General features: G+C 36.3%; 1 protein-coding gene across 1 annotated transcript; it reads left to right on the top strand.

The window, feature by feature from the left end:
- The first annotated feature begins 1,518 nt into the window (after positions 1 to 1,518).
- Positions 1,519 to 10,157, top strand: LOC107926173 (receptor-like protein 19). Its single transcript, XM_016856970.2, has 3 exons — positions 1,519 to 2,260; positions 2,354 to 3,489; positions 8,916 to 10,157. Exons 1-3 carry the CDS (start codon positions 1,519 to 1,521, stop codon positions 10,155 to 10,157), a joined length of 3,120 nt encoding a protein of 1,039 aa, XP_016712459.1.
- The last annotated feature ends 424 nt before the right edge of the window (positions 10,158 to 10,581 follow it).

Raw genomic sequence — 10,581 nt, 5'->3', positions numbered from 1 at the left:
GAATTGTTGATTGAGTCGATTGAATTAAGGTTTATTGTTAAAATAAGCCCCCCAAACTTTAAAAAAAAATCAATTAGGCATCTTCTAACTTTTTGCACCCAATTGAGTCCCTAAACTAATAAAACTGATTACTTGGACTGATGTTGACCGTTAATATCTAATGACAATATTGATGTCGCCGTTAATAAACACCATGTTAATGTTGATTGCTGATGTACCACTCTGGCATCAGCAAAATTTTTTTCAAATAAATAAAAAAAATATTTTAAAATTATTTTTGAATAAGTACACTATGAATAATTCAATTCATTGTTAAAAAAATTATTATTTGTATCATATATTATTAATTCTAATATACTTAAAGAACATCGATCGATTTCATAGTTGAAATACCATAAACTTTTATTCAACATTCATAATTTTCCATCAGCATAACTTTTCTTTTTACCATTTTGGAGCAATTTCCAGGAAAGGGTTAGGAAATGCTCAACATTTGTTCCAACTTGCTTTAATGGCCAATTCTCTTTATTTTATAAGTAGGTGGCATATATATATAAAAGAAAAAAAAACTCTACAAAACACCTCGGAAAGCAATAATACTCAAACTATAAAATAAATTCAAAATCATATGCAATTAGGGGTGAAGACAGAAATTTTTTTTAGGGGGACCGAAATTAAATTGTAATTTTTACGATAGTAATAATACCATTTCACCATTTGAATGATTTATATTTTTATAATTTGTAAATAATTAAATCAAATTTTTATTATTTTTAGGAATGGCCAAAGTACAATTTTATTTTTATTAATTTGAAATTTTAAAAATTTTAAAGAACTTAAATGAAAAAAATTCCATTTTAGGGGGTCGTGACCCCTACCAGCCTCCCTAGATGCGCCATTTAATGCAATTATCACTAATTTCAAACATGTAAACCAACTCAACTTTAAGAGACTTGACTTGGTTGTCTTTAAGGTGATGGTTAACTAAAAACGAATTAAAAAAAGGAAGCATTTACTCAATTTTTTTTAATAATTAAAGAAAAAAGTAGGATAAGGATTTAACTTGAATTTTCAAGTCATACAACACAAACTACAATTAAGCCAATAGATTATTAGTAAGTTCACTCGATAGTTAAGTAGTTACAGTTAATATTGATAGTAACTGAAGCATTAATTAAGTTGTAAGTTAATAAATGATAATATAAGACATGTTAAACCAATTAATAATATTATTAATTGGACTTTAATTTTAAATTAGATAAGTTGAAAAGATAAATTCTTAGAATTAAAACCATAGGGACTAAATTTCAAAAATTCAAAGGGTACAAGAATATTAGACCACAAGTTTTTAAATATCAAATTAATAAAAAAAGTAAAAAAGTAAATTAAAATATGGTAAATTATTTTTAACTAAAGTAAATAATCTAATTCTATAAAAGGACTTGGTTGTTGTTATGATAGACATCCCTTTGTTTCTTAACTTTGTACTTGTTTGTCTTTTGAAGAAGAAAAAAATATATGGGAAGCCTTTGCCTGGTTTTGGTGATCTTGCAACTTTCATGGAGTTTGTCTTCCTCTGTTGCTCCTCCATCCTCTCATTTATATCTCCCACATGAAAGAGATGCTTTGCTCCATTTTAAAACCACCATTTCTGTTGATTGTGATTATTATTTTGATGGAGATGCTTACCCCAAGATAGACATAGAGTCATGGAACAAAAGCATTGATTGTTGTTCATGGGAGGCAGTGGAATGCGACAACGTGACTGGTTATGTAATCGGCATCGATCTTAGTCACAGTTGCCTTCATGGTTCTCTCTTTGCAAACAACAGCCTTTTTCAACTTCAAAACCTCCAATGGCTTGACTTGAACTTCAACAGCCTCGGAGGCTCTCTTCTTGAGAACACTAGCAGCTTGTTTCACTTTCATGGACTCCAACTACTCAACCTTGCTGATAACTTTTTCTATGGCATCATCTCATCAAAGATATTTAGCCAGTTGGTGAGTTTAACCCATCTTAATCTCTCTTATAATGGCTTCGATGGCTTGATCCCGCATCAAATCAATCTCCTATCAAGTTTGGTTTCACTTGACCTTTCCTTTTACAGTTTCGAATTAAGATTTGATGGCCAAGGTTTTGACATGCTTGCAACAAACTTGACCAAATTAAGAAACCTTATGCTTGACCATGCAGATATGTCTGATGTTGCACTCACTTCCTTTCTAAACTTGTCTTCATCACTTGAACACTTGAGTCTCAGTAGGTGTAATTTACATGGGGAATTCCCAACTCAAGTTTTTTAGCTTCCAAACCTCAAAGTTTTAGATTTAAGTATGAATGAAAATCTCACAGGTTATCTCCCTAACACAAGCTGGAGTAGTGGCCTTGAGTTGTTGGACCTTTCCCATTGTGGTTTTAGGGGGTCAATTCCAGCATCATTTGGAAATCTCACTCAAATCATTTCCGTTGATTTAAAAGGAAATTCGCTTGAAGGACAGATTCCAGATGTTTTTGGAAACCTTAGAAAATTAACTTCTTTGAGATTTTCTTCATGCAATTTTAGTGGTCCACTTTCAATAACTATCTTCAACCTCACAAAAATTACCCGTTTGGATTTAATAAATAATCACTTGGAAGGTCCCTTGCCAAATCATGTTAGTGAGCTTCAATTTCTAGAAGAACTTTTGTTATTTAATAACTCTATAAGTGGTGGAGTACTATCTTGGCTGTTTACTCTGCCATCTCTTCTAGAGTTGGACCTCAGTTGTAACAAACTAGTTGGTCCGATTGATCGAATTCAGAAGCTTAGTTCCATCCAATTTGTTCATTTGAGGTATAATAACATTGGTGGTTCAATACCGTATTCCATTTTTGATCTTGCGAACCTTATTTCACTTGATTTGTCATCAAACAACTTGAGTGGTCCAATACCGGGTTCCATTTTTGATCTTGTGAACCTTCATTCACTAAATTTGTCATCAAATAAGTTGAGTGGTCCAATGCCAGATTTCAATTGTGATCTTGTGAACCTTACTTCACTTGATTTGTCATCAAACAACTTGGGTGGTCCAATACCAGATTTCAATTGTGATCCTTTGAGCCTTACTTCACTTGATTTGTCATCAAACAACTTGAGTGGTGTGATCAAGTCAGATATGCTTTCAAAACTCACGAGTCTTGAATTTCTTTATGTTTCAAGTAATAGTTTATTATCATTAAGCACAAGCGGCAATGATGTGAACTATTCTTTCCCCCGACTTGAAAGTGTGAACTTCTCTGGTTGTAGCGTAAGGCAGTTCTCGAATTTCTTTCGAACATCGAACTTGAAAAGTTTAGATCTTTCCAATAACATGATTTCTGGTGGAATTTCCAAATGGGAAGTTGAAGGGTGGGAAGTATTGCTATGGTTGGATCTTTCTCATAACTTTTTGACTGCTTTGGAGCAATTTCCGGGAAACAATTTGCTATATCTCTGTTGTTCCAATAGGGTCGGAAGCGTGTAAATTATTGTACTAAAAAATCACACAAAGTTCAATTCCCAGGGAAGAGAGGTGGATCACATGGATCTCTTAAATACCAAGTCTTTCCTTAGTCAGAATATCCCTTCTATAGTAATTTAATAGCACAATTAAATACTACTATTATACCCTCAAATATTGAAAGAAAAATAGGACAAGAAAGAATGCAAGAGTTTTAACGAGGTTCGGTAAATTATACCTATGTCCTCGGGCACTAACACCAGATGATAACTTTACTATCTTCAAAATATTACAAACAAATAGAATTCCTTAAGAATTCTCAAATGGGAGAAGAAAGAAAACTAAGAGAGAAAGATTGGTTGGGATGGTGTAAATGAGAAATGGTTAGGCCTATTTATAGTTGAGGTTCAGGGACTAACTTGCAAATGGCCTAAAAAATTAGGGACCAAAATTGCAATTATCCCATTCAACTTTAAACAACTTGCCTACCATTTTTTTCTTTCGGTGCCACTTGCACCTCCCATTTTTTTGACTTTTCAACACCCCTTTTAATTTGACTTTTCAACAATCTCCACCTTGAAGATTTGATTAGGATAATCACATCTTCACACACTTCCTTCAACTCCCCAAATTCGATAAAGTTATCTTTTGTAGTGCCTCCAAATGCGCTCTCGAGCGCCATACACCTGAAGGTGCTCAAATTCTCAGGATGTTAATCAAGTTCAAACAATAATTAAACTTGATTGTTGTTACCACCTTGGTCATTATATCTGCGGGATTATCTGCTGTCGGAATCTTCTGAAGTAGAATTTTTCCTTTTTCAAAGACTTCCCGCACAAAGTGATATCTTACGTCGATATGCTTGGTTCTTGAATGATAGACTTGATTTTTCGCTAAATGAATAGCGCTCTGACTGTCACAATATAAACTTATGTGACTTTGAACAACTCCTAAGTCTTTCAACAATCCATTAAGCCAAATAGCCTCCTTAACAGCTTCTGTAACTGCCATATATTCTGCCTCTGTAGTAGACACATTTACTATAGACTGTAAGGTAGACTTCCAACTCACTGGGGCTTTCGCAAGAGTAAACAGATACCCCGTAGTTGAACGACGTTTATCTAAATCACCAGCAAAGTCGGAATCAACATATCCAACTACAAACTGACCAAATGCTTCATCCTGTTCAAAAATTAAACCAACATCTACGGTTTTTCGAAGATACCGTAGAATCCATTTCACAGCTTGCCAATGTCCTTTTCCAGGATCATGCATATACCTGCTCACAACTCCAACAACTTGTGAAATGTCAGGCCGCGTACACACCATCGCATACATTAAACTCCCAACTGCATTAGCATATGGGACTTTTGCCATATATTCTTTTTCTTCTTCAGTTTTCGGAGATAATTGAGCACTAAGTTTCAAATGAGAAGCAAGTGGGGTACTTACATGTTTTGTGTTTTCATTTACACTAAAACATTGTAATACCTTTTTCAGATATTGCTTCTGATTCAAACAAAGCTTGCCTCTCTGTCTATCTCTACTTATCTCCATGCCGAGAATCTTCTTGGCCTCACCTAGATCTTTCATCTCGAACTCTTGATTCAACTGAGCCTTCAGCTTATCTATCTCTTTTTGGCTCTTCGAAGCGATTAACATATCATCAACATACAAGAGTAGATAAATGAAAGATCCGTCATGCAGCTTCTGTAAATACACACAATTGTCATATTTGCTTCTTGTGTACTTCTGCCTTCTCATAAAGCTATCAAATCGCTTGTACCACTGCCTCGGGGATTGCTTCAATTCATATAGCGATTTGTTCAGCTTACAAACCCAATTTCTACCACCAGCATCTGTGTATCCTTTGGGCTGAGTCATATAGATCTTTTCTTCTAACTCACAATGCAAGAAAGTCGTCTTAACATCAAGTTGAGCTAGTTCCAAATTCAACTGTGCTACCAAGGCCAACAAAATTCTAATGGAGGAATGCTTCACAACAGGGGAAAATACATCATTGTAGTCAATTCCCTCCTTCTGAGCGTAGCCTTTAGCTACCAATCTTGCCTTGTAGCGAATATCCTTCTTGCTAGGAGATCCATCTTTCTTTGCGAATACCCACTTGCATCCGATTGCCCTTTTACCTTTCAGTAACTGCGCCAACTCCCAAGTATTGTTCTTCAGGAGAGACTGCATTTCTTCATCCATGGCGTTTTTCCATTTATCACTTTCTAAGCTTTGCATTGCTTCTTGATAAGTGATAGGAATATCATCAACAACGGGAAGGGCGTAGGCCACCATATCAGTAAATCGAGCAGGTTTACGAATTTCTCTCCGTGGCCTTGCAACTGCAATTGGTTCTGGTGTACTTAGTGGTTCTTGGGTCAGAACCTCTTCAACCTCTAATTCCTCCATTGTGGCTGGAGAATTAGACTTATTAACTAGGCAAATCCCCATCTGCTCAAACTCCACCTGTTTTGGAGTACACTCCACCTGCTGTGGAGTATTGCTCGTCTGAATATCTTTATCTGCTACCTTTTTCAATGTGGCAGATTCATCAAAGGTAACATCTCTGCTACAGATCATTTTCTTTGTGCTTAAGCACCAAAGATGAAATCCCTTCACTCCAGAAGTGATTCCCATAAAGAGAGCTTTCTTTGCCCTCGGATCTAACTTTGACTCCTTCACATGGTAATATGCAGTGGATCCAAACACATGTAAGGAATCATAATCTGTAGCCGGTTTTCCAGACCATACCTCCATAGGAGTTTTTCTTTCTAATGCAGATGATGGCAAACGATTAACAATATGGCCAGCATATGTCACAGCCTCAGCCCAAAATTGCTTGCCCAACCCAGCATTGGACAACATACATCGAACTTTCTCCAGTAATGTTCGATCCATACGCTCTGCCAATCCATTCTGCTGTGGTGTATCCCTAACTGTGAAGTGTCGAACAATACCATACTCTTGGCACACATCGAAGAACGGATCACTTTTATATTCCCTTCCATTGTCCGTCCTAAGCCGCTTGATTTCTTGCCAGTCTGGTTTTCGATCATAGTTTTCCATTTAAGAAAAACTCTAAGCACTTCATCTTTAGTTCTCATGGTATACACCCAAACTCTTCTGAAAAAGTCATCAACAAAAGTAACAAAGTAGTGTTTTCCTCCCAATGAAGGTGTCTTAGAAGGCCCCCACACATCTGTGTGAACATATTCCAAAATACCTTTTGTATTATGGATAGCAGTACCGAATTTCACTCTCTTTGGCTTTCTCAGAACACAATGCTCGCAAAATTTTAATTTGCAAGCCTTTACACCTTTCAACAATCCTTGCTTTGCCAGAATTTGCAAGGATTTTTCGCTGGCATGTCCCAACTTCATATGCCACAACTGCATTGAGTCAAATTCTTTGTTACCGGAAGCTGTAGTGACTGCTCCAATAACTGTACTACCTTGGTAGTAATACAAGTTATTTTTCCTGATGCCCTTCAATATCACAAGTGCGCCAGATGTCACTTTCAAAATCCCATCTCTCATAGTAACAACTGAACCATTGGATTCCAAGGCTCCCAATGAGATGAGATTTTTCTTCAAACTGGGCACGTACCGAACATCAGTCAGAACTCTGGTTGATCCATCTTGATTCTTTAATTGGATTGAACCTATCCCAACAGTTTTACAGGCATTGTCATTGCCCATATAAACAACTCATCCATTTAATTCTACTAAATCAGAGAACCACTCCCGGTTAGGGGACATATGATAGGTACAACCCGAATCCAATATCCACTCATCTGAATGGAACGACGATGATGATGCAACCAGTGATAGTTCAGAGTCACTAGTATCATGTTTTGCAACACAAGCATCTACAATAGCTTTTCCCTTATTCTTCAGCTTTGGACAATTTTTCTTCCAGTGGCCTTTCTCATGACAAAAGGCACATTCATCTTTCCCGAGTCTGGACTTTGACTTTGATCTCCCCTTCTGAGTTTTCTTCCGACTGTATGAACGACCTCGGACTACTAAAGCTTCTGTATCTCTGATTGAGTTTTTCTGTTTGTCCTTCTTTCTCTGTTCATAACTGTATAAGGCCGCACAGACTTCGCTCAGAGATATATCACTCCTGCCATGAAGTAGAGTAGTTTCTAGGAACTCAAACTCCTCAGGAAGTGACCCCAACAGCATCAAAGCCAAATCTTCATCTTTGAATGTCTCATCCATATTTAGTAAATCAGTGACTAACTGATTAAATTTGGTGATGTGATCATTCATTGTGGTACTTGAGACGTAAGTAAAGCGAAACAGTCTTTTCTTCAAGTGGAGCTTATTTTGACTGTTTTTCTTCAAAAAATTTTCTTCAAGTGCCACCCACAACTTATTTGCAGAAGTCTCCTTTGAAAAAGCATACCTCTGCTCTCGAGAAAGGCATGATCGAATTGTCCCACATGCCAACCGATTGATCGCCTTCCAATCTTTCTCCTGTACATCATCTGGTTTCTCTTCATCAATGGCAATGTCTAGACCCTGCTGAAAAAGGGCATCTAGAACCTCACTTTGCCACATACCAAAATGGCCCGTGCCATCAAAAATCTCCACGGCCAGTCTTGCATTTGCAATTGTCGGTCTTGTCCACATGGACGATGTTGAAGCTCCTACACCGACCGTTTTCTCCATAATCTTTCAATATACCTAAGGAAATCTTTTCTGATGTGGAAGATCAGTTCAAACTGCAACCACAGAGCATACTACGATTAACCTTCGGCTCTTGATACCACTTATTGTTCCAATAGGGTCGGAAGCGTGTAAATTATTGTACTAAAAATCACACAAAGTTCAATTCCCAGGGAAGAGAGGTGGATCACATAGATCTCTTAAATACCAAGTCTTTCCTTAGTCAGAATATCCCTTCTATAGTAATTTAATAGCACAATCAAATACTACTATTATACCCTCAAATATTGAAAGAAAAATAGGACAAGAAAGAACACAATAGTTTTAACGAGGTTTGGTAAATTATACCTACGTCCTCGGGCACTAACACCAGATGATAACTTTACTATCTTCAAAATATTACAAACAAATAGAATTCCTTAAGAATTCTCAAATGGGAGAAGAAAGAAAACTAAGAGAGAAAGATTGGTTGGGATGGTGTAAATGAGAAATGGTTAGGCCTATTTATAGTTGAGGTTCAGGGACTAACTTGCAAATGGCCTAAAAATTAGGGACCAAAATTGCAATTATCCCATTCAACTTTAAACAACTTGCCTACCATTTTTTTCTTTCGGTGCCACTTGCACCTCCCATTTTTTTGACTTTTCAACACCCCTTTTAATTTGACTTTTCAACAATCTCAACCTTCATTCCAACTTGCTTCAAGAACCAATTCTCTCAACTTGCTTGAATCCTCAAATTCCAATTTTAAAGGAGTTGAAATTTTTCATCATTTCAGAGAATAAATTGACAGGAAACTTCCCTGCTTCTATTTGCAATTTGAGTTCACTTGTTCTTCTGGACTTGTCCGAAAACAGCTTGAGTGGAACAATTCCTGATTGTCTTGAAAATTTAAGCCATCTCGAGACCTTAGATTTGCAAATGAACAACTTCATTGGCAAGATCCCTAATTCTTTTGTGAATAATCGTTTGAGCAGTCTTTTACTTAATGACAATCAATTGGAAGGATTAGTACCATCATCTTTGGCTAATTCTACTTCATTGGAACTTTTAAATTTAGGGAACAACAAGTTAATGGATAGATTTCCCCATTGGTTAGCTTCGCTTTCAAGTCTGCAAGTTCTTATCCTAAGATTTAATAGATTTTACGGATCGCTGCCTCATTCCATAGCTTCATCTGACTTCTCTGCATTGCGAATAATTGATCTCTCTGCAAATGAGTTCACTGGCACATTGTCCACGAAACTCTTACGAAATTTGAGAGCAATGAAAGATAAACCTAAAAAGTGGTTAAACTCGTCAAATTCATATTTATTTGGAATCATAAAAACCAGTTTTATTTATGAAATTCCTGTTAATGTAACAACGAAAAGATTGGAGATAGAATTGAGAAAGACCTGGGACATTTTCATATCTATGGACTTGTCAAACAACCAATTCTCCGGAGAAATTCCTGAGGATGTTGGGCAACTTATTTCCCTGCAAATGCTCAATTTCTCTCACAACAATTTTACTGGTCCTATCCCAGCATTGTTTGGAAATTTGGTAGCACTTGAATCATTGGATCTTTCATCAAACAAGCTCAGTGGCGGGATTCCTTCTCAAATGACGAATCTAACATTTCTTGAAGTATTGAATCTTTCAAACAACAATCTTGTTGGACCAATTCCTTATGAGAATCAATTCGATACATTTGATAATGATTCCTACAGCGGTAACTTGGGATTGTGTGGATTACCATTATCCAAGCAATGCGTCAACCATCAAGGGCCCGACCCGCCTTCACCATTGGTGGTGGAACATGAAGGTTCTAAGATACCCTTCTTTTGGCAAGTTGTAATGATGGGGTATGGAAGTGGAGTAGTGATAGGACTAAGCCTGGGTTACATTGTATTCACAACTGGAAGACCATGGTGGTTTGTTAGAAAGGTGGAGAGAGACTGGCAATACAATTTCACGAAGTGGGTACGAAGAAACAAAGTAAGAAGAAACTAGCTCTGCATCCTACATCTTGCTTAGGTGAGTTTCTTTTCTAACAATTATTTCATAAGTTTCATCTTTCTTAATCTAATATTTAAGTTAAAACATTTTTTTTGTAATTTGTGATAGTGGCATTGGAATTCAAGATTGAATTGGATGGAAAGATTCAACATTTTCGTTCCTTAGGAATGATTTGAATAAATAAGTGGGGGTGTTGTGAATTTAACAAATGATATGAGTGTCTTTGTGTTTATTATAATTTCTAAATTTATATTTGTGGGTGTTGTGTAGTTATGTTTGTTACAAGTAATATTATCCCTTCTTTCGCATGGTTACTATATTTGATATATTATTAAATTTATACACTCTCGTATTGAGTTGATCAAAAGTTCTAAAGCTTTGGGAAAAAAAAGTGAAATTTCAAGATATCAAACGGTTG

Source organism: Gossypium hirsutum, chromosome A08, assembly GCF_007990345.1.
Source record: "Gossypium hirsutum isolate 1008001.06 chromosome A08, Gossypium_hirsutum_v2.1, whole genome shotgun sequence".
Lineage (NCBI taxonomy): Eukaryota > Viridiplantae > Streptophyta > Magnoliopsida > Malvales > Malvaceae > Gossypium > Gossypium hirsutum.
The sequence above is the reverse complement of the archived record's forward strand: the minus strand, read 5'-3'. Positions and strand labels throughout refer to the sequence as shown.

Coding starts and splice junctions, on each gene's coding strand:
- LOC107926173 (XM_016856970.2), top strand. CDS start 1,519: ATGGGAAGCCTTTGCCTGGTTTTGGTGATCTTGCAACTTTCATGGAGT. Junction 2,261..2,353: donor ACTTGAACACTTGAGTCTCA/GTAGGTGTAATT, acceptor AAAATCTCACAG/GTTATCTCCCTAACACAAGC. Junction 3,490..8,915: donor ATCTCTGTTGTTCCAATAGG/GTCGGAAGCGTG, acceptor CCAATTTTAAAG/GAGTTGAAATTTTTCATCAT.